Here is a 24,799-nt window from a genome sequence, read left to right on the forward strand (position 1 = left end):
ACTTAGAGCATCGTCCTCTAAGCCTGTCCACCTGGGAGGCATGGTGACAGTGTTCATAGATGCCACACTGAGACACAGGCAGAGCAGCGACCTGCCCGAGGTCCCAGCATGCCAGTGGTAGTGCTGAGACAAGAACTGGAGTGAGGACCACCCTGCTTTGACTGCATCATCCCTTTTGATAGCATTTTCTACTTGACAAGAAGGGTGCAACTTCTCTTGCTCAGCAGAGTTCAGGTCTCAGACAAGAAAGATAGAATGAACTAAATTCAATCAAAGAACAAGGGGGAAGTAGTTTTCTTATAGGCTGATTATTACAAAATTAAATTAAAAAAAAGAACTTCCCAGGGAGTTTTAACTCCCTTCTGAGCCAAATTCTCAAGTTCAGGATTTATTGAGCTGTTTAAAAATCCCAACTATGACTTCTGGATAAAGACAGCAGACTAAAGAAAATAATAGCATCTTCTTCCTCTAACATATAAATCACTCTAAAAACAGAATAAGATGAATAAGACAATTTTTTTTTAAAAAGCAGAAATTCCTAGCGGGAATGACTCTCTGCCATCTCCTGTCTACGGGTAGGGATGCCTGGGCCCAGGCTATCAAACAGAACCTCAGACCAGAGAGGTAAAATGCAAATCCTCCAACCAGGGCTGTGTGGTGCCCAGCAGAGGCTCTCCCGGACCCCCAACCCAAGTCCTTTCCCTTCCCTCTGCGTCACAGGGAAGAACATACAGATATGGGCAGAGCGGCTCTCTTGCAGCAGAAGCAAGATGTAAAGAAATGGCATAGGAGGAAGGCAAGCATGATACAGAAAAAGCAGACAGGAAATATAGCAGGCCAGAGAAAACAAATCCAAGAAACAAACTGCACTGTGACCGCTCTAGAAGAAATGCAAGCAATACAACGAACTTAAAACAAGATTTCAGAGCCGAGATGATAAAACAAAGGGCAGGAAACGAGAAAATCAAGGCTAAGAAAACAGAGGATCGGAACAACACCATCACAACAGCCAGGAAACAGCTACAAAGCAAACCTCTGGAGCAGGAGAGTCACAGCAAACGCAAAGCACAAAGACAGATGAAAACCGCTGGACAGAAGATAACACACAAGGGGAACGACGGTGCCTAACACAAAGTAATCAGCATCCTCAGAAAGCAAACAACAAATAAAATAAAAAATGCTCCAAGTTACCGCTCAGCATGTGAACAGAGGGAGCAGGCCGCCAGGGTGGTCACTACACAGTAATCATGGTATATCGGCTGTGGTCTGGAGTGACATTTGTGTGCACGTGTATGTTGGTGGTTTCATTTGTACTTACTTCTGGTTCTGCTTAAAGTTTTGCGTATTTTTTTAAGATAACACATTTTATATTCCTAAAAGACAGTCCCCGTAGGGGGGAAGAAGATGCACTTGGCTTAAAGTAAAGCCAACATAAGCTTAGTAACACTACAACCTTTTGCAAGTATAGGTCTTATTTATTACCAAGCTATTTCATGCTTTACTAATGAAAATGCCTGCTGATTTAACAGTATCTTAAAAGGAAGACTATGAGACAGATATATTCATAAGACACCAAATCTCATTTTTTATGAGTAACAAATAAGTTTAAATGTTTAAAACCTATGCCTCCAAAATAAGTATCTGTTACCAGATATTGATGAACTAATTTATTGAACAGGTCTGAATGAATATAAGACATGTTTTTAGCACCAATAAAAGAATTCTTGAGATTTCTGGTCTACAAACATCTAAACGAGCAGTAATGTGCTCCCCGACAGCATCTTTTAGGTAGAGGAACAAATGCGATCCAAAGATTAACTATCAGGTCCCTGATTTTATAACATAATTCATAGTGCCAAAATGAAAACATCAACCCAAGTATTTTTAAAACTTTTAAGTTTTGGAGATGAATGTCTTCTTCCTTGAAATTTTAAATTATGAGGTAGATATCATTCAAAGTAAACATCAAATGCAGCCAACTTCTGTTGACAAACATGATTATTAGTTATAGGATTAATAACCAGAAATTTCCATTAGGAAAAGTCAATCGAAAGTTTAGAAAGTAATGTCAGCAGTATTCTGGCTTGAGTTTCCAAATTCCTTCACCACTAGAAGTCCTATGAAAAGTGCACAGATTTCTCAATAGTTCTCGAAAGACACAAGACTGTGAGGCTGATAACTTGCACTCGAATTCCTGCAGGATCTCCCGAGTGCTGGCCTGGCCATCAACACGGGCCTGAAAAGCAATGAAGTTTCTCATTTCCACCAGCAGATCATCGTGTTCCGTGGTGGCAGATGGCGGAGCAGATGCCTCTTGGTGCGCACTGTCACTTTCCAGTCGCTCTGGCAGAATCAGGTGGTTCCTAGCTCTCATTTTAGCCAACAGTGAAGACGAAGGGAGGGCCCCGGGTGAAGATTCTGCATCTTCCACTTTTCCACTGAAGTGCTCAGAAGCATTATCCTTTCCATCCTTTCTCGTGACGCCGTCCTGGAGAAAGAAGACCACTGCAGTGATATGCCAGCTTCTAATTCACGCTCCTACTACTTCCCCCAAAACACTGAGGAGCCATAAGCAAATACTAGAGCCCAGGGTAGTGAGGCTGACAGGAAAGAATGAGATGGCATTGAACAAAAAGGGGCAGGGGGCATGTCAAGCACTGAAACCCACCCGCCATTATATACCATTTTTTTAAAAACCCAATTCCCCCAAACTACACTCTTCACTCCATCCCTTTCTGTGTGGGGAGAGGAGGGGGATGGGCAGGGGGCGGGGTTGCAGCCTCCCTTGGGTGGGAAAGCCGGCTCTAGGAGGTGCGGGTTGTGCAGACTTTTCCTGCCCTTCCTCGTGAGCCCACCCTGATCCAGGCACCGTGGGCTAAGAACAATCGTAGAGCTGCACTTCCTTCTCTTCACTTTTAAATCTTTTGACTCTTTCCTACTTTACACTTCATGTGAGTTTCCCTAGAGCAGCAACACAAATCTAACCTTTTTCACATCCCTATTGCTAAAAGAACAGAACATGGAAAGTCAAAGAAACGTTCTCTGTTCTACATGTGTTCATATTAATCTAAAATAGGAGTCTGAGGGGTGCCTAGGTGGCTCAGTTGGTTCAGCATCAACCCAACTTCAGTTCAGGTCATGATCTCACAGTTTGTGAGTTCGAGCCCCGCATCGGGCTTGGTGGTGACAGCTCAGAGCCTTGAGCCTGCTTCGGATTCTGTGTCTCCCTCTCTCTCTGTGCCTCCCCCACTCATGCTGTACCTCTCTCTCAAAAATAAACATTAAAAAAAAATTTTTTTTTTAAGTTTGAAACAGGAGTCTGAACTTGGGGAGTTTTCAACTTTTATCAGTAACATAACCCTTAACTAGCAAAGACCAAAGAGAGCACTGAATGATAAGAGTCTGGTCCAGTCTTTACTCAGTGAAGCACTCAGGGCATCTGGGGGTTACAGGACAGGGAGAGATGGGCACAAGGTTCTAGTGGCTAGTAAATTACAAACAACATCCCAGGCGGTTTTCTCAACCTTCACGTTAGAGGGTAGGGCTCTCCAGAACTGGTACGTCACCACCGAATGGAGCAGGCTGCAGGGGCAGCAACTCCCACATCCTCTATCCCTGTGTTAACTTTCTGAGGGCAAAACAGAGATTCTGCTGTAGATTTGGGTTAAAGACTGTCTTTTACAAAGTTGGCTGGTCCTTTCAGTTTCACATGAAGGTGCTTCATTAATCAGAGCATACAACACAGATACCGGGGGCCATTATGCCAGCGATTTTCTTCACATCTGAATCAGGCTAAATTTTCACAGCAGTTCTATCAATTAAGACTCACACACGAAAAGCAGACAGGCTATCATATTACCTGGCATTTCTCCTTTGAAGATGTTGAAGAAGGATGCTGCAGAGAGAAGCTGGAATTCCTTTTCTGACCAAATCTACTCCTAAATAAGGAAAAGAGCCACAGTAGATGAAATGTTTGCTCTTGTGGACTTAGAGATGAAAATGCCCTTTCAAAACTTAATCTTTTGCTGGAAAATTTTCTTCTTCATGGTTACTCTTTCATAACCATGAGGCTCATCCCCTTCAGTCTTTCTACGTTGCTCTCCTGGGAAGTCACAGCTGCATCTCAAGTAAGAACCACTCAGTATCTTGTTCAACAAGTGATAGCAACTACCCACAAATTCCAGGTAGAAAGATTATTCTGAACAAATGAACCGAATAGCATAGTAGTTACTGATTGCTGAACACTGGCTAATCATCTTACTTAAGTTTAGTTATTATTCTGTATCTCTTATTTTTAACATCTCTTGAGCAAAACAGATCATGCCGCCTTCCCTGAAAACTCAGCTTTGGAAGGCAGGAGACAGTGTGAGGAAGAACGTAAGACTATAAATGTTTTTCCCCAAGTCATGCAAATCCGGTTGACCCAACCCCTCCCTGCAAGACTTTCTACCACGCCTGCCCTGGCTTTATTCCTGGCCTAGGCGGTTTGGCCACCTCACATGCATGGGAGAGCAGCAATCTCTTACTTTATTCCTGCTGGTGCACCAGAAACCCCCCGATGGCCTGTCCAGGTGGGAACACCGGACACTGCTCCCAGACACCGTTGACGAGAGAGCCTCAGCGCTTTCAGGGCGTCCTGGGCCACTCGGTTGGCCTCTGCCTCCACCAGCACATAATCTGGATTGGCCCCATCTATGATGGCATCGTGTTTCATGACACTGTGCACACCAACTAGCAAGAACAAAGGAAACAGTAATGTGTTATTCCGGTTTGTACACGATATGTTTTCTTCTATATTGGCTAGTCTTGTTGTGGGTGGAGGAAAAACAATGAACATTTTTAGCTGCCATTTGCCAAGTTGACTATCACAACCCAGGAACTTTATAAATGCTGTTGCTAGTCACCTTCATCACCACCCTACAAGGTATGTGGGGATTACTAATGACCCTCAACATATCTGCTACCTGGAAATTTTTAAAACCATCTATTAATTCTTTACTGAAGGGAAAAATGTAAAAATATAAGCCAGAATTACAGAGTTTCTAAAAACTAATGACCATGAAAATGCCACTTATCAGCAGAATTTAATGAAGTTATCAGTGGTAAATTCATAGCCTTAAATATTTATGTATCAATAAAAATGAAAGAATAAAAATAAATTTCTTTTTTTATTTTAAAAAAGCATTTTTCTCTTTTTGAGTTAGAGAGAGAGTACCCTTGGGCTTGTCCCCTACATGCACAGACGAGGTGGGGAGGGGCAGAGGGACAGGGAGAAAGAGAATCTTAAGCAGGCTCTATGCCCAGCACGGAGCCCGACTCAGGGCTTGATCTCACAACTGTGAGATCATGACCTGAGCCAAAATCAAGAGTCACACACTTAACTGACTGAGCCACCCAGGCACCCCAAATGAATTAACAAATTTCTAAGTCAGTCTTATAAAAATTAAGCCAAAAAAACTCACCAAAACGCAAAATAAATAAATAAATAAAATAAAATAAAATAAATAAATAAAGGAAGCACGGGGAAGAAAATAATAAAGATAAAAGCAAAAATTAATGAGGTAGAGAACGATAGACCTAATTAATAAATCAAAATGCTGATTTAAAAAAAAAAAATCACAAACCACTAGCTTAACCTGACCGAAAAAAAAGTGTGGCAGAAATCTACAAAATTAGAAATGACAAGGGAGCCACTGTCTTGAAACAGAAGCAAGTTTCTAAAAAATTACAATAACATTTTCAATGCCTCTATGCAAATAAACTTGAAAACTAAACAAAAGAGATCATTTCCTAGGAAAACACACCAGTAAATGGAAAAGAAATAGAACGTAGGAGGCCCAGAGGGTTTCCTTCTGAAATGCCATACAGAAACCTGCCCTCCCGAATTGAGACCCACAAACGGTGATCTCTGGTCACTCGGGCCATCACACTGTGAACGCGATGACTGCAGAGGCCTGAACAAGACAACATTCCCAGGGATGACTACGCTGTGCAGGACTGCCTGTCCTCCCTGGTCCTGAGCAACTGTGGAATCTGCTTTCCTGATTGTTCTCCCACGATATTAGTGATCAGCTTTCCCACTTCCAGAGTGCCTGCCTCTGGCCACGTCCCTGCCTCTCCCCTATGACGGTTACTTTAATCTCCTGTGCTGGAAAATGACATAAATACAGCATGTCCAGAAACTTCCTATTAGTGTTCAGGTCACACAAATCTACTTAAAGCACTGCACCCCTCCTGTATGTGGTTGTAAGTCAAGTACTGTTGTTCCCCAAAGGTTCAATTTCTTTGAGGTCTTCAGAAAAGAGAGGTGAATAAGATTTTCAAAATGTCACTATATTCCAAATCTGAATTTTAGAAGAAAAACTACTTCCAGCTGAGAGCCCATTTGGCCCTGTGAGTAAAGGCTGCTACTGCTACAAAGAGCCTACCCATCTTCTGTTCCTAGCACACCTGTGGCACATTCAGCAAAAAGATTACCTGACTTTTTGAAAAGCTTTTCCAAGACATAATCGTCATTGCTCTGCTGGCTGGTCTCATTCTCATTTTCACTGTCTTGCTTCTGGTACCGCCTTTTCTTCACTAGGTGTGGAATTCGAGTTCCTTCAAACTTGGCATCTCTGCGATGCTTAGAGTTCTTAGGCTTTTGCTTCAGCCTGCGATGGTGCTCCAGGGTCTCTTCTTCTGGTGCACTATGTTTTGTTTTAGACTTGTGCTTATAAAAATTATTTTCCGTTTGCTTATTCTCCCGAAGAGGGTCTGTTGGAGCCTGGCAGCTTTCTCTTTTGTCAGAAAGACCTTGTTTTTCATGGATGCTTTCTTCACTAGACAGTCCATCCATTTTGCTGATTCCTGGAGAATCTGAACATTCCCCATGTCCACTAATCACTGATGACTCCTCTGGTCTAGACACTGCACTCGCCTCTTCTCCAGGCCCATCACCACCAGTCAGATCTCTAGGCGTTCGAGGGGCATCTTTCAAAGGATCAGATGTTACTTGATCAGATGTTACTGCATTTACTTCAGCTCCTGTCGTTGTAGACTTCTCTTCAGATGATGTGGCATCATTTGCAGATGCATTAGAATCAGGGCACTTTTTGCATATTGAAACATCAGGGTCTGTTCCAAAGGCTGGCAGAAGTTTTCTTTTTAAAAGGCGTTTGGGAGTCTGAACATCTGAACCAGTTCCTATAAAGGGGAAAAGCACACTCAAGTTACACTACATAATTCTGCTGTGATTTATTACTCTAAGTTAAGTTATTTTATGTAATACCTGCAAAAATAGCACTTGTTTCAGTGGTCTGGGATGCATCGGGGCTTGTCAGAGTGAACAGCTCATAAAGATCATTGGACTTGAAAAATCGCCTTTGCTTCGGATCTTTCAGCACTCTATTTGTCAAAAACTGCTTGAAAATTTGTCTAAAAAGATAAAAATTAAACTCGTATAAAACAATGCTTAGCCGTGCCTCAAAATCCTAATTATAAAACTATGACTGATATGATAACTGCAGCTGAACAAATGTCTAAATAATACCCAAACTTCTTGCCTTGGAAAATTACAATTCAGAAAGTACATAAAACATTGGATGGTCTCCCATGTTTTATAGAATCTAAAATACAAAGAATGTCATATTATTTATACCCAGTGAGCTTTTTCAACCTCCAAGATTCATCACATGTCAGACAACACTTTTCTACATGTAATCATGTGATTCACAGCCTCTCTGAGCTGGAAGGAGTCAGCTTCCTGGCAGGTCCCCTGCCCTGCCCTCTTCAGGACCCTTCCATGATGGCATTCAGGAAACTCTCTTAACTGAGCTTTGTACTTGAAGCCATCTCACCCACTTCTGCCTGCTGATTCACTCTATGCTGAAGCTCCACACCATCATCACCCCTGCCCAGACGTCCCCACAAAGCAGTCCTGCTTCTATCACCCAGGCTACAACATGTCTCTCTAAAAGGAAGCTCTCCCTCACGGGACTCAGCTCATCTCCAGCCCTCTCAGAATAAGGACTTGAGGGGGCGCCTGGGTAGCTCAGTCAGTTAAGTGTCCAACTTCAGTTCAGGTCATGATCTCACGGTTCATGAGTTCGAGCCCCGCGTTGGGCTCTGTGCTGACAGCTCGGAGCCTGGAGCCTGGAGCCTGCTTCAGATTCTGTGTCTCCCTCTCTCTCTGCCTATCCCCCAGTCACACTCTGTCTCTCTCTCTCTCTCTCTCAAAAATAAACATTAAAAAAATTACACACACAAAAAAAAAAGAATAAGGACTTGAAGAACACATACCTATCTGGCAGTAACCCAGTGCAGGGTAGAAAGCAGGGAGCCTTGCTTTAAGAGCTAGGGTGCAGTTTGAGAATAAAGTCTTCAGCAGAGGAGGGGGGAGAAGGTGGCAGTATCTCCACCCCACTGTTAAAGCGACCTCTGCCCAAACCCCTACTCATTGTAGAGAGAGATGGAAAAAGAAACAGGTATCCTGGTCAACTTGTCTCTCAGGGGCATCTGAACCAGGCTACCCCACGCTGATCACACCTGCATGTTATGTGAAAATTTCAGTATGTATTTCAACTCTGTCACTTCTTAAAATTTTTGAAAAAAAGATGGTACACTATAGTAGATAGGTACGTTTCTCTTAAATAACAGTTAACATGAAGTTTACACATAAGCAGTCCTTGATGTTTAATAAGGTACGAAGACATTCAGGTTCAAAGACTTTTACTTTTTTTTTTTTTTAATATTAAGTAAACTCCATCCCCAATGTGGGGCTTGAACCCATGAACCCGAGATCAGGAGTCGCATGCTCTACTGACAGCCAGCCAGGCACCCCAAAGACGTTTTCTAAAAACTCAAAATAAGCCATCTGAGCTTACTTTAATAAGAAAAAATACAAAACCAAAACAACCAAAAAAACCCCCCAAAACCCCCACATATCCTTTAAGTTACAGCAACTAGTGCTCTAAGATGAAAAGACTCTTTAAGCAATGCATGAAAAAAATTCCCAGCTCCAAGCCCTGGAGGCATACTTCTAGATCTACATCCTGCACACGCCGCAGCGGGGAGAGCAGTCTCCAGTCAAGGAGCAAGCAGCCATCTGTACTGACCGGTGGTAAATCTTTTCTTCGATGGTGCCTGCAGTCAGCAGCCTATACACCGTCACTTGCTTCTTCTGGCCGATCCTCCAGGCTCGCTCCCGGGCCTGCGGCAGAGAGATGCATGGTAATGAGCACCCTTCCCAATGACAAGCACTTACCAAAAGAAAAGAGAGACAGCCGGTTGCTTCCTTCCCCTGCCAAAGCTAAAATTTTGGCTACTGATGCTAAAATATATATAAGGCCTATTAAGGAAGATAAATAGGCAGGTGACAAAGGCAGACGGAGCCATCTCCACCTGAAAAACAATGTGTGTAACTTTGCACTCTCTCTCTGTACCCCAGGTGTAGCGATGAATGTTACAGATAAACTGCTGGAGACTCTTCCTGTCTGTGAGGCCAGAGACGGTATCTTCCTCCACGCTGAAGACTGGGCAACAACCAAGATGTCAGCTCCATGCAGAAGCTGACAGGGGCGCCGAAGGACACTCCCAAGTGCTGGCCACTCACCTGTATGCCACTAATACACTCCCTTACCTGTGTGTCTGTACTTGGGTTCCAGTCGGGATCATAGATGATGACTCTGTTTGCCCCCGTCAGGTTGACTCCTATGCCACCCACCCGAGTGGTCAGAAGAAACACAAATATAGATGTGTCCTAGAGGTAAGATGTGCAACATTTAGCGTGCTCATCTAAGACTAGTTACAGCTCTTCACCTCTGTCTTTACATACTCTACACATGGAAACCTCTTCCCAATACAAAAAATGGGTTATGTCCTGGAGACCGTGGGTCAGTCAAGATCTCATCCCACAACTCCTACTTTTAGTATCAATTATATTAGAAATATCTCAGAGTTGGCTTTTCAAGAAGGAATACACATTCTTTGTTTAGACACACAAACATACACAAAATACAGAAATGCACAGAGTTTAAAGCAGTAAGTCTCTCCCTACCCACTGCCTATTCCCCATGTACGCATGGCTCAGGTGAGTGAAGCTATTCTCCTTCCTTCCTCTGCACGGAGTAGCACTACTTGGTTGTACTGTTATATACACTGGTTACCTCGTTGTATCTTGTAATCAGTGGTTGTCTTGAAGCTATTGCAGTGGTACCATCCATCTTGAGGTAAGAATACTTTTGGGCTCTAAGGAATACTTCAAGTATGTCCAACATCTGTTTGGGAGAGGGGGGAGGGGAAAAGAGTTTAAAAATCAAAAATACACTTGCAGTGAGTACTCTCACATTTCTCTACAGTCAAACCTTCCCCAACAGGCTTAAATTAAAAGGGGCTTCTTGTTCTGAGGCAGATAAATATAATACTTACTACAAGAGTATTTTTGGCATTTCTCTACTATTAATTCTTCTCAGTTTTGTAAAGAGCAGGACATCTATTTGAGTTCAGACCCAAACGTACCCACACCCTAGAATCACAGGTAAACTTTTTTTTTTTTAATTTTTTAATGTTTATTTTTGACAGAGAGAGACAGAGCATGAGTCGGGGAGGGGCAGAGAGAGAGGGGGAGACAGAATCTGAAGCAGGCTCCAGGCTCGGAGCTGTCAGCACAGAGCCCGACGTGGGACTTGAACTCACGGATCGCGAGATCATGACCCGAGCCGAAGTCAGACACTCAATTGACTGAGCCACCCAGGTACCCCTTTGGTAAACCTTTTTAAAAAGCTAACTTCGGGGCGCCTGGGTGGCGCAGTCGGTTAAGCGTCCGACTTCAGCCAGGTCACGATCTCGCGGTCCGGGAGTTCGAGCCCCGCGTCAGGCTCTGGGATGATGGCTCAGAGCCTGGAGCCTGTTTCTGATTCTGTGTCTCCCTCTCTCTCTGCCCCTCCCCCGTTCATGCTCTGTCTCTCTCTGTCCCAAAAATAAATAAAACGTTGGAAAAAAAAAAATGTTAAAAAGCTAACTTCTAGGCACCAACTCTAGAGAAAGATCCAAGCTCCCAAAGAGATCTGTAGGTTTTCCACCTTAGTATCAGGGAGTGAATTTGCTTTTAAAATCATTATTTTAAATTACATCTCATTTTTAAAATTACTGGTTGTTAAGTCTTAAAGAATTGTTTCTTGTATGAGGTCTGTATACTCACTTGTCTTGACTGCGAAAATAGCAATACTCGTTGACCTTGTTTGTGCCATATTTTCAACAAGGACTCAACTACTATCATTTTCCCAGAACGTTTCCAGTATCCAAACTGATCTTCTTCTAGTTCCTCATCTGGAATACCTCTGAGATTCTTGGGGCCTCCAGAAAAGAGATCAGGGTGGTTGCAGATTTTTCTTAGGGCTACAAGTCCAGAGAAAATCTATGGTATAAAAGAATTACGTGCATTTGAATTATCCCACTTAAATAACATTCGCGTGGAAAGGGAGGGAAGGATGATATTCAGTATGCAACACAGATTAAAAAGGAATTCTTCACCAGCTTCTTAGCTTCCTCCACATCCACAGCATATTAGGAGCTGGAAGAAATCAACCTTCATTCATCTTCTATCTTGCTAAGGTAAGTAAGTTCTCTAGAAACAAAAACATCCTATTGGACTGAACATCTACTGGTCATATTTAATTTACTGATGATTTATTTTCTCTCACTAGAAAAAAAGGTATGCAGTTCACAGCATATAAAAACTGACTCATCTTTTATGTGAATAAAAAAATGCCCATCTAAATTTGGAGAAATCGGGCAGGTGACTGAACAAATGCATTTAAATATCACTAAGTACACCTCACTGAAAGTTCTGCAGTTGAACATGAGTCAGAGGTTGAAGTTCCATTTACTTTTAACTTTTTTTTTTTTTTTAATGTTTATTTAGTTTTGAGAGAGAGAGAGACACAGAGTACGAACAGGGGAGGGGCAGAGAGAGAAGGAAACACAGAATCTGAAGCGGGGTCCAGGCTCTGAACTGTCAGCACAGAGCCCGACACAGGGCTCAAACCCACGAACCATGAGCTCGTGACCTGAGCCAAAGTTTAGACGCTTAACCGACTGAGCCACCCAGGCGCCCCAAGTTCCATTTACTTTTATATTAGAATATCAGAAAACGTGTCTGCCTGGAAAATATGCAAATGGGAAAGACATGAGGGTGGTTCATTCAGCAGAAGGGCGTAAGAAGAGACCAGGAGTGCCTGCCCTCCAGGCTCCCAGCAGAAGGGCATCCTTCACAGCTTTCTGAGTATGACTCAAATCAAGCTCAGGAGTATAAAAGCTCAAGTAGAAAAAGATAAACCATAAGTGAAGTCAACAATGGTAGTTTTAACTAGCAAACAACAGTTAAACAAAATAAACAATAAAAAAATCTGAACAAATCAGGAACATTGTCAAAATTCCTCCTAAGAGTCATCTGTAACTCCCCGTCTGCCTCTAGATCTGTGCTTCCAATACAGTGGTCACAAGCCACAGAGGGCTACTATGCACACACAGTGGGGCTAGTCCAGGGGCACCTGGGTGGCTCAGTGGGTTGAGCATTCAACTCTTGGTTTCAGCTCAGGTCATGATCTTGCGGTTTCATGGGTTCAAGTCCCACATCGGGCTCTGTGCTGGCAGTGCAGAGCCTGCTTGGGATCCTCTCTCTCTTTCTGCCCCTTCCTGATTCGCACGATCTCTCTCAAAAATAAATTAATTAAAAAAATAATAAAGCATGGTAGTCCAAACTGAGATGTGCTGCAAATGTAAAATATCCAATTTTAAAGATGTAGTTTTAAAAAAGGTAGAATATTTCATTAATAATTTAAAATGTTTGATTATGTATTAAAATGACATTTTAGATATATACATCAGGTTAAATAAAATTCATTATCAAAATTGATTTCACTTCCTTTTACCTTTTTTAATGTGACTAGGACAATTTAAAATCCCATATGCAGCTGGCATTGTGTATCTACGGGTTGGTGCTAATCTAGACCACCTACGGCTTCCCAATTCAGAGGCACACGAAGTTAAGTTAAGGGACGATTTTGGAGAGATGAATAAATGTGAATCATTGAAGAACCTCCCATAGATGCCAAAGACAGATGAAGTAAGAAACTGTGCGCCATGGCTGAAAGAACTGAAATGACTTCATCTGGAAGAAACAGCACGCAGACAGTACAGGACACGGGCAGCCCGTCACCCATTCTCATCTCTTTGTCAACCTCTGTGTATAAGCAGGGAAGTGTGTTTCGGAGAGTAAGGTGCTTGCCACTCAGCTGTACCTCCCATGAGGACAGACCAAAGACTAAGGAAGTTTTATGTGTCAAATAAACAAAACACAATTCACACTTTAGGACACTGAAGCACAATGAAATTGAACAGTTTATATGGAGCTTCAAACTAAATGCTGATTATAAAGCCACTATGCTTATTGAATAAACCTTTACCCCCATCTACTGCTGAGTACTGCCAGTAACTAAAATGTTATCACTCGCACAAACATTTATAATCCTAATTCTTCCTTCATGCACCTGCTAACCCCAGCAGTCCAGGGCCACTCCCCTGCTTTCTGCATGCAAAGGACCAGACATCCCTGCAGGACTCACCACTACAGACCCTGTGTCTAGCACTACTCTTCTGGACCATGAGACGTGGGGCTCAAGTGTAACCGTGCTGCAATACAGGCAAAAGGAAGCATGCTCAAATGGAACAGTATGTTCTCTTACTTCTGGAAGGGCTTTGAATTACGTGACGGTGCACACCCGAATGTTTCTAAGAGGTAACCATGAATCCTTGACTAGTCCTAGTTTCCTTTCCTCCCCTGCTTCCCTGCTCCACAATTCATTTCTCTACTTTCCATTATTTAGCTGACCTGCATATCTCCATTAAGAATTCTGTAAACTTCTTTGGAATCAATAAAATTTTGGTAGACTTTAAGTTGCTCCTCTGTAAGACGGCAAAATAGGACCTATAGGGGAGAAAAAAAAAGAGAATTTTTTTTTTTTTAAACTATGAAAATAATTAAAATATCAACAAAATTTTCCAATTAAAAAAGCACAACACATACAATTTTAACAATGTACCTCTTATTTTAAAAAGCCAAAATTGTGCCACAGCTCAAGCTGAACAAAAACACAGTCACCCCTTTACATCAGCCCCTCCATTTCTGTCATCCATCCACCTCCAGATTCCTACCCACTCTCCCAACAGTCCCTGAAGACTGGCTTCCTCTCCACAACAAAGTTCAGGGACAGGTGCACAGAGCCTCCTGCATCCTAGCCTCCAAGAGTTCAGACCATGTCACCACCTGTGCCCCGCTCCCACCTTCACTTCCGCAGACCTGACCAGGGACCCTACCCTCGCCTGACTTGTTCCCTTTCCTGGAGATGGAAGCACAGGTCCGTAAGTTTACCAGACTCGCCCACCCTCCCAACCCAACTGTGCCTGTTACTCCATGCCAGAACATTCCTTGATTTTCTGCCTCTCAATCCTCCTTTCTCCACGTCCACTGCCGCCACCTCATGGCTTGACACTATTCCTTAGTCATTAAAACAAGACATTCTCCTTCAGCTACCCCTTTGCCACCCACTATGTCTGCCTTGTAAACTTTCAAATGAAGACTGACTCAACCACCTGCCTTCTCTAATCCTTTCTGGTAAAGTACTGAGCACTGCTGAAGAACACTACCCATCGGGGCAGTGTCCTGCCACTCTTGCTCCTGGTCTCCAGGGGAAGTCTCTATGCACTCCCCACTCAGCACCTTCTGTAAACCTAGAACAACTGTGACAATACTCCTCATTCTCCCCAAGCCTCCCACCTACCCACCTTTGTTACCCACCTTTGTCTCAACCTCTACTTAAAAGCAATCAAACGGACAAAACATCAAAAATAGAAACTGAAGCTATCAGTCATGATTCCCTGACTTTCACTTCCTAAAATTCATCTACTTTATCCACCTCACCTGGTTTTCCTTTATCCTCAGAACAGCTTCCTATTTGCGATCAGGGCAACCCTTTGACCTTCACACTGGATCTGAAAACCCTCTCCTCTTCCTTAGGACAGTGCTCCACCACCTTACACTTTCCAAAATCTGAGGGGGAAAACTCCCTGAATGGGTTATGTACAATCACCATCCCCACATCCTCTCCTGGACCCAGCACAAGCCTGGAGCACATCCACCAGGAAACTGCCGTGGATGAGGTCACTAATAACTTCCTGGCAGCCGGCCACACAGGGACCCTAGACCTCATGATCCATTTCCCCTAACCTACCTCCTGCCTTTCTACGTAGGCCTCCTATCCTCCTGGCTAGTCCCTCCTGATACCCTCTCCACAACACTGCAGCTTTTCTCTTCTCGTTCTGTGCATGGGCCTCAGGCAAACTCATCCCTGCTTGTAACTTTCACCCCTTCCCTGCTCAGAGGTCACAACTACATCCCAGCCTAGAACTCTCCTCAGAACCCAAGACTCATTTATAATTGCCTTTTAAGCAGGCAGATATTTCGTGGGTGCTTCAAACGACCCGAATTAAACTCGTCAGCTGTCTCCTCCATGTTCTGTCCTTTGAAGCCTCTGGCAGAAGATCCATCCCATCAACTACAAAGGAAACCCCTCCTTGGTTCAGACTCATCTTTCCCCTCAGACTCTATAAGGACCGGCTAACTCATCCCTGTGCCTCCATTTTCCTTCTCCTCCAATGCGTTCATATGCTGCCTGAGTAATCTTCCTAAAATATGAACCTGAGTATATGTAATTCCTGATTTCTTAAACTCATATTTCAGTCCTTTGAATACAAAGGCAACAGGGAAAAAGCATTTCCTGTTAATTACAAAGTTAACTGAACAAATTATTCACCAGATGCTTCATGTACGCAAATCACTGTTTTAGGTGTTACGTGGCATTTTAAGATGGGTAAGACAAAGTCCCAACCTCAAGGAATTCTAGTCAAGAGCCTCGTGGGATCTTAAAACTCCTGTGTGTAGGTTTGCTGGAGTGTGGGATGGATGGATGCAGTGGGGTGGAAAACCTCCAGGCAGAGGGAACATCCAAGCACATGGAAAGACAAGTGGCTCATGTTTGGAAAACAAGAAGTGATTTGCCTTGGCTACTACATGGAATATAAAAAAGACACATTCTGGGACTCCACAGCAAAAATAAATTGGTGCAAATAAGCTAAATCAGGTATTCTTGATGGGAAGAAGGACACTGAAGATAACTGGCAGGAAGATGAGCCTTGGAAAAACTAATCCAGCAACACTATGCAATACTGAGGAGAGTGCCAATCAATGGTGGGAAACGAGACAGACACTGGCTGCATTAATTTAGGAGGATGTAGAGCAAAGAAGCGAAAGCATGAAAAAGGACAAATAAAACAGCACAGCAACTGGTGGATTTGGAATTAGACAAAGAACAGAGCATTGTGGCCTGAGACACTGGTGGGAAAGAGAGACCTGCAAGGGGAATGCTAAGATCAAGGGCTGAGTTTGGAAATAAGTCTGGGGGAAGGGAAGAGGCAGGGATAGAAAAGCCTTGGTGACAGATCTCCAAGATCTTTTATATTTTCAACACTGAGAATCTATATTGTACTTACTTTCAAAAGAAGGTGTAGTCATTGGTGGAGATAACAGACCACCAGGATGGCCTTTAAAAGGATGCCCCTTGCACTTGTACCCCAATGTTTATAGCAGCACTCTCAACAATAGCCAAATTATGGAAAGAGCCTAAATGTCCATCAACTGATGAATGGATAAAGAAATTGTGGTTTATATACACAATGGAATACTACGTGGCAATGAGAAAAAATGAAATATGGCCTTTTGTAGCAACGTGGATGGAACTGGAGAGTGTGATGCTAAGTGAAATAAGCCATACAGAGAAAGACAGATACCATATGGTTTCACTCTTATGTGGATCCTGAGAAACTTAACAGAAACCCATGGGGGAGGGGAAGGAAAAAAAAAAAAAAAAGAGGTTAGAGTGGGAGAGAGCCAAAGCATAAGAGACTGTTAAAAACTGAGAACAAACTGAGGGTTGATGGGGGGTGGGAGGGAGGGAAGGGTGGGTGATGGGTATTGAGGAGGGCACCTTTTGGGATGAGCACTGGGTGTTGTATGGAAACCAATTTGACAAAAAATTTCATATATTAAAAAAAAAAAAAAAGGATGCCCCTTTTACAACCTAAGTCAGATGACATCATTCCTTTATCTCCCTGTGAACCACCTCCTCCCTCACAGTAAAATCCAGTCTTCAGCGTGACCAGCAGGCCCTGTTGATCTGGCCAGCCATCTGACTTCTCCCTCTGACCACTGTCATCCTTCTTCCTGCCCTCAGGCCACAATGCCTTCCTTGAAGGCCCTTCCACTTCCATCTACCTAAAATGCTCTTCTTCCAAAAACTCCATGATTCACTCCTTCACCTTCTTTAGGCCTCTGTTAAATGTCTGTTTACCAGAGAGGAGACCTCTAACCATCCCTTACAAGAAGCCCCCTTCCCCAAATCCTCGCCCTTACTCACCCCATCCCCCTTACCCTGCTCATTTTTTCCTCCACACTACTGCTGCCTGCCATGTGACATATTTACCTATGACTATCTCCCCTCCTCAAGAATGAATGTGAGTTTCATGAGAGTGAGCGTTTGCTCTGTTCATTCCTATCTCCCAGGAATGTGACTGGCACCTATGATTTGTGGCAAGAATGAGTTGGGGCTTGAGGAAAATAGAGAAGTTTACAAGTGCAGCTGCAGGAATATGTGTGTTAATAAGCAAAAGAGCAAAGCCTGTGGACAGAGGAAGAGTCCCGCCAAGGGCAGATGACACAGCAGGCTCACCTGTCACATACAGATGTATACAAACATAAAGTAGCAGCCCAGAAGCACCAGCGACCACACCTGTTAGCCTCGCCAACTTTGCGCATGAAAAGTAAACAGACAGGTACACCCACGCTTCAGAAATGTTTTGGTAACTCCTGGATTTACAGACCTGTTCATTTTTATCTGGCAAAGAAAGGCTCATTTTGACATCTGACTTCATTCTCCGCAGTAGGTATGGATTTATGGTATCTCGTAAGACACATGCACATTTATAAGCAGTTTTAACCTTTAATAAGAGAAAAAGGTAAACAATTACTTATGTTTAAGAAATACATTTGTTCTTACCTCTCAACTGATTCCAATGTTTAAAACAAAAATTTTTAATGACCTCTGGTTGTACAAAAGGGGCTGGAAATGGCTGGAAAATGGTTTGGAAAAATTAGGATAAGCTCCATATATTCCATTAGGTGGCAGATTTCATAAGATCTCATCAGTAAAAAAAACTTACTAATCAAATTTACAAAAAAGAACTGGTAATTCTGTGCCCTATTTCTCCTCCATACTTTGCTTTAATTATTATATAGTTAGACTTTAAAGTAGAGATTGGTTTGGTTCTGACTACCCTCTAGAGAAAAAACAGCTTTCAAATGAATCTGTTTATAATCTTGCATTCTCCAAAAGCTACAAAGAAACTGCTGCCCTGCAAGACTGAAGATCAAAAGCTAACTCTGGGGGAAAGCTGCAGCAATGGGAGCAACCAGATAATAAGCTGAGATTACTGCCCACTGGGGACTTAGGAGAGTAAGTTCAAGAAAAGCCCTATGATCCCAGAAATAAAAGGTCACTCTAGCCTAAGACAGAGCATATGGTTCTGTAATGGAGCATAGCCACATGAGATGGGTATTAACTGTATGTAGAAAAACAAAGACCCACAGCTCAGGAAACACTCCCTCTGCAATTCACTTAAAGGCAAACAACGAATTCAATAAATTATTGATACCTGGAAAAATCTAAATAGGCTTAACAACCTAGTAAGGAGGACTATTTAATGAAACAAGAAAAATTCCAAACAAAGTTTAAATTTAACAGAGTTAGCTGCAAAATGAAGGGCAATAAAAAGAGTATGACTGTGTAATACATACAGAAAAACTCATGTGAAAAAGTAACATGTAAAAAACATTTTAAAAGACCCTAAGAACACCTTACTCGAGTCTGTAGACATGTTATGTGCATGTATGTGTGTGTATCTTGTGTGTATGGGCATATATAAATATAAAAACAGGATTTACTTGGAATAGTAGACAATAAACAAACAAGTTCAATAAACAACTTTTAATTATAGGTAACCTCATAAATGTATCATTCAGACACTGATAAAAATTACCCTGAAGATGATGATCAGGAACATATTATTGTTTGTAATACAGAGATGATAAATTTCAAAATTTTAACATGACATTATAGTCCCACCAAGGAAGCAAGTGCACGGTTTAAATTCTTCCTAAAAATATATACATTATGTTAAGGAAACTGTCCCCACATCCCCACCTCTACCCACATTTCTGATCTCCAGAAGCATGGGTGAGTGGATGATGATTCAGGAAAACCAGGGCTGGGCTGGTGGGTCGCCTGGCTACTCATTCCCACTCTTTCTTCTGTCTGTCCACCCCTCTGGAAAGTTCTCCTTCCCCCACCCCTCCCTGCTCCTGGCCTACTGTGGTGAACTCACAGGGGTCAGACCTCAGAGTGGCTGGGGATGGGTCGGTTTTTCATACCCAACTCTCTTCAAAGAAAGATCTAAAGCTCTGGAATGGGGTGGAAATGGGAGAGCAAGGAACACCAGGAAACCCAATTTTAGCCTGGATGTCAAGCCATGTTCTCAGTGCAACTTTCCTAGGCTATCCTGTGCTTCATGCAATAAAGCTGATTCTATATTTACTCCCCATCTGCCTCTCTGTCTCTCTGTGAATAAACATACATGGTGGGGATCCAACTGTATTTCTCTTAACTATCCCTCCCAACTCTCTAGTACCATGGATAATGGAGACCTAGCTGAGCACGCCCGTGCTTCCTTCCTACTCCTGTCAAGGTGGAGTGATTATCACTCCCCAGTTCTGCCTGTTCCAGAGCTGAGTGACCTTAGGCCAGTCACCAAACCACTGAGTCTCAATAACCTTGAGCAAGAAATGAGGAGGTTCTTTTCAGTTCTAAAATCCCCGCACAAGCGTATTAACATGCAAATCCAAGAAGCAGTCCATATTCTTGGCAGTTAATGTTCTTCTCCCTCACCTTCCTCAGCCTAGCATAATCCTCTCTCTCCCAGGGAGCCTTTCTTGACTCCCACAAGCTCTGATATTGCATTATCTCCCCTGATCACAGTCCTCATTACCCTGTACTACGATCATCTGTTTATCACGTTCCCACTGTGCACCCACCACTGGAATGGATACTATTCAAGGTAAGGTTCTGGTTGCCAGCCACTTCTCATCATTTTAGCCCCAGCCTGACACAATAAATTATCTGCTGACAGACTATCTTCTTGGGATTCAGTAATTGATGGCAACCATGGACATATAAAAGCAAATGTAAAAACAACACCTCTGCTCCCAAGGACCTCATAACCAAAAAAGAGAAAAAAAGAGAAGTACACAAACTTCTGAAACAAGGCCTTCAAAGAAGAAACAAGACCATGTTTACAGGTCTCAAAGTCTCTCCCCATAAGTGATTTATTAATTCCGAAGGAAGTGGTTAACTTCAAAGAGTTTAGAGATCTGGTAAATACCCACCTTACCCACCACCACCAACTACAACCACCACCAATGAAGGGACAGGCCAACAGCATGAGCCTCCAGATGTGAAGAACTGAGAAACGCAAGTCACAGAGAATGTGAGACAAACCCAAAGTGAGGCACTTTCTACAAAACAACAGGCCTATAGTCTTTAAAATTATCAAAGTCATGAAAGGCACAACAAAAACAGAGGAACTGTTGCAGATTAAAGGAGGACTAAGCAGGGAAAGTACTGGAACAACTGGCAACATGTGAATGACTACACTTCAGACTTATACCAGTGTTGAATTTCCTTCTGATTTTGATGTTTTTACTGTGGCTATGTTCTTAGGAAATACACCCTGAAGGATCTGGAGGAAAAGGGCATAATGTCTGCAACTTGCTCTCAGATGATTCACACAAATCAGTATAAATTTGCATGCACATGTACAGAGAGACGGGGAAGAGAGAGAGAAGGAAAGACCTAACAAAGGTGGCAAAATGTCAGCAAATGCTAACAAGTGGTGAATCTAGTGAAGAGTGTAACAGTTCTTTTTACAATTCTTGCAACTTTCTGTTAAGTTTGAAATTATTTCAAAGTAAAAATTTGTTAAGAGAATGGTATAAATGATGGACAACAAGAACTCCGTGGAGGAAGAAGACTCTTATAAAAGTTAGTTATAAGTCATTCCATCTCAAAATGTAAAAGGTATTAAAATGGTTTTAACAATCCTCTAATTTTAAAGGGCTAAAATTCTTTCTCTAAATATTTTAAAACACGTAAATGTCTCTTTTGGTGGATGGCTTTATTTCTGGGTCAGTCATGACCTGGCAGGTACAAGTCCCGCAGGAGGTCTGTACAGAGACCCTGCTCCTCACCGAGGCCGAAGCCTGCCTCTAAGTGCCACAAACTGCCCTCAGGTCAGCCTCCTGACGTTCCTCTCGGAGCAACTCCCTTTTCCCAGTCACCCAGACCTAAAACCTCAGGGTCTGCTGCAGCAAGCTCACCACGTCTGCTCCATTTCCTTTATCTTGTCGGCCCCCACATCTTGTTTCTTCTGCCTACAAAGATGCCACTTAGAGCTTTTGCTCTTCACCTTCCTCCTAAGAACCACTGCCCAAGTCCAGGCCCAGGTCCTCATCACCCTCACTCCTAACGATTCCTGAGGGTCCCTCAAAGCCAGCCTCCCTCCCACAACCATCTGCAGCCTGGGTGACTCTCCGAGAGCAACCTCCTTTCAGCCTCCTACTTGGATACCTTCTGTGGCTCTTTGCTGCCTGAGCACCTCTGCCTGCATCCCTTTCAAGGCCCCCATTTCTGGCATCCGCACCTTCCCTGTGATATATCTCACAAGCATCTCCAGTGCAATCAGGCATGTCTCTTCACTGCCCGTGGCCATATAACGTGGCTGCATTCATATTGCTGCCCTAATCTAGAATGCCCTCGCTCTTCTTAGAGGGAGGCAAACCATACGAAACTCTTAAATACAGAGAACAAACTGAGGGTTGATTGGCGGGGGTGGGGGGAAGCAGGGGAGAGGGGAAAATGGGTGATGGGCACTGACGAGGGCACTTATTGGGATGAGCACTGGTTGTTGTATGTAAGTGATAAACACAGGAATCTACCCCCAAAACCAAGAGCACACTGTATACACTCTATGTTAGCCAACTTGACAATAAATTATATTAAATAAATAAATAAATAAATAAATAAATAAATAAATAAATAAATAGAGTGCTCTCACTTTTCTTAGCCTGTTTTCCCAGAATCAGGTTAAGGGTCACTTGAGTGTTGCATTAAGTCCTCTCTGAACAACTCAATCCTCCCTGGCTTCCCCTTTTCTAAGCTTTTACACTACCTTGTATGATGTACTAAATTATATACTGTCCAGAACTGATTCATCCTTGTTTCATAATTCTGACTGCTCCTGAATACTTTACATGAGTTTTTAAAACTCATCTGGAAAAATATATGCTATCAAGCACAAATGATTTTGTGATTTTTGGCAGATACTGGTTTATAAGCTTGGCCATTTCCCTTATATTATGAATGACTTGGCTACAAAGTATAGTACTTAGTAGGCACATTTAAATATTAAAATGCCTGAAGTGTTACCTGCCCAATACATTACCTGTACTGGAGAGGCATTTGAATATCCCCCCATGGTGATAGGAACCGAGAACTGCTCCATGAACACGGGCAACGTGCCTAACTTTCCTGGGAAGATGAAGTCAAAGAGCGACCACAGCTCCCGGAGGTTATTTTGCATCGGTGAGCCAGACAAGATGATGCGATGAGGGGTGCGGAACTATTTCGGGAAAGAAAACACTTTTTTATTAAATTCACTTTCCAAGGGATGACTACCATCCCAACCCCAAAATACTCCCATGCAATCCTCTTAAATTGTAACACTTTTACATATCATTTTAGTCATCTCCAAAACATGGACACTTTATGCAATTTTAATTCTTCAATTACATGTAAATAAATAGGGAAGAATTTTTCTTATTGTTCAAGCTGAATACTACAGATCAGAGTCAGGTTTGGTTACATCTTAACAAATGACCCCTAAAAGAGACATTTAGTGATATGAACAATTAGAATTTTTAAAAATATGATAATGGGCAAGAATAAAGAATTTTCTGCATTAAAGCAAAATGTGTATTTCAAATCCTTTATGCAAAGCCCCTAAGTGTGTTACTCTCAATTAAACACTATTTTTCACCTGGAAATCCCCCAGTTATAAAAGGTCATACCTGTTTGCAAGCAAGGGTGACAGCAGCATTTGGATTTCGAATTTTGTGCCCCTCATCCAATATCACATAGTGCCAGTCATGCCTGCTAATGTCATCTTGCATCAGCCGAATGTAGGAGTAAGAAGTGATCAAAATGCCATGACAATGAGCAATATCTCGAATTAGTTTCTCCTAAAATATAAAATGGAAAAGCCAGTTTTAAATAAGCTCATTTAAATAAGTTAAATGAGTGTTACTCTTTAAGTGGCAACCTTTCAATCATGATATAATCTAATGCACTTTTAAAATATGTATACAAACATAATATACACAATTATACATTATTAGCACTGGAAGTTTACTTTATGTTTCATTAATCTGTAAGTGGTACACACAGACTACCATATCTACTATTAAGCGGGGGAGCCTCAAAAGAAGACTAGAAAAAGTTATAATATGTAAACACTTACCCAATTTTTATTTTTCTAAAATATCCTTCCGTGTCAATCCTTGTTAAATTTAAATCAACAAGGGATGGGAAGTGATTATTTTAAAACCAGAAAAAGAAAATGAGAGAAAAACCAAGCAGACAAGACAAATCCAGGAGCTCTACCAGTATAAAACATGAAATCCGAGAGAAGAGAGTAGAAAAGGACATAAAAGCAATGATTTTTTTTTAAGGTAGCAAAGGGACAATCTTTCCATAATTGTAGGGGGAAGGCTTTGACTCCGGAATTCTGCATTGATCCAGACTAGCAGTCATGCCTGAGAGAAACAATAAATTCACCTTCAGACAGACAGAAACAGAAAACAAGCTAGAGACAGATTAGGTAGGGTATGTTATATATCCAGCCAGTGAGAGGTGACTGCACCAAAGAACATGGTACCTTTCCAAAGGCAGAAAAAAGTGTGTCTAGAACACACAGCACTCTACAGAACGGCAACAGCAGAGCTCCCTGAACCGAAATGCTCATCACACACAGAGCACTTGCAGCAACTCTATGAAAAAGGACAGAGGTCCTATTACTAACCCCTGTTTTACAGATGAGGAAACCAGTAACAGACCAGGTCACACAGCTGGTAAGTGGAGGAGTCACGATTTGAAAGTATAAAGGCAGCCAACTCCAAAGCTAGTATTAACTAAATATTAGGCAATGCTGCCTCATACTTAACTGTAAAAGAAAAAAAAATTTAAGGGAAAATTACATGTAATATATATATATACCAGTTCTCAATATAAATAACAGGTATCCTCTGCTTCAAACTAGCCACTTCACTTTTAGGAAAGACCTATATTAGTATCTGTTTTTGCCAACCAACAGAAATCCAAAGAGGATTTCGCTTTTATGAGAAAAGGTGAAAAGCAAAATTAGTGTTCAGTGTTTGTTTACCAGGGAGCCATTCTAGAAGCATTATGCACCCCAGCAACTAGAGTGGCGCCACCAGGCTCCTTCTCCAGGAACTACACTCAGCATCTTGGCAGTAAGCTGC

General features: G+C 42.4%; 1 protein-coding gene across 4 annotated transcripts in view; it reads right to left on the reverse strand.

Annotated features, from left to right (window-relative positions):
• Positions 1-1,454: 1,454 nt before the first annotated feature.
• ERCC6 (ERCC excision repair 6, chromatin remodeling factor) overlaps positions 1,455-24,799 on the reverse strand; it is a 76,705-nt gene continuing 53,360 nt past the window's right edge. For 3 of the 4 annotated variants that reach the window (XM_053207836.1, XM_015088018.3, XM_053207837.1), the window contains 13 exons: positions 23,330-23,500; positions 22,705-22,881; positions 17,974-18,090; positions 13,871-13,966; positions 11,180-11,395; positions 10,146-10,256; positions 9,620-9,739; positions 9,096-9,190; positions 7,271-7,416; positions 6,478-7,185; positions 4,527-4,731; positions 3,860-3,938; positions 1,455-2,488 (listed from right to left, as the gene is read on the reverse strand). In XM_053207836.1, the coding sequence (XP_053063811.1) occupies positions 2,069-2,488; positions 3,860-3,938; positions 4,527-4,731; positions 6,478-7,185; positions 7,271-7,416; positions 9,096-9,190; positions 9,620-9,739; positions 10,146-10,256; positions 11,180-11,395; positions 13,871-13,966; positions 17,974-18,090; positions 22,705-22,881; positions 23,330-23,500 (2,661 nt within the window). In that variant the 3' untranslated portion in view covers positions 1,455-2,068. Of the gene's footprint in view, positions 2,489-3,859; positions 4,199-4,526; positions 4,732-6,477; positions 7,186-7,270; positions 7,417-9,095; positions 9,191-9,619; positions 9,740-10,145; positions 10,257-11,179; positions 11,396-13,870; positions 13,967-17,973; positions 18,091-22,704; positions 22,882-23,329; positions 23,501-24,799 lie in introns of all 4 variants that reach the window. The other variant, XR_008292398.1, reaches the window with a different exon arrangement.

Source organism: Acinonyx jubatus, chromosome D2 (genome assembly GCF_027475565.1).
Source record: "Acinonyx jubatus isolate Ajub_Pintada_27869175 chromosome D2, VMU_Ajub_asm_v1.0, whole genome shotgun sequence".
NCBI classification, from domain to species: Eukaryota; Metazoa; Chordata; class Mammalia; order Carnivora; family Felidae; genus Acinonyx; species Acinonyx jubatus.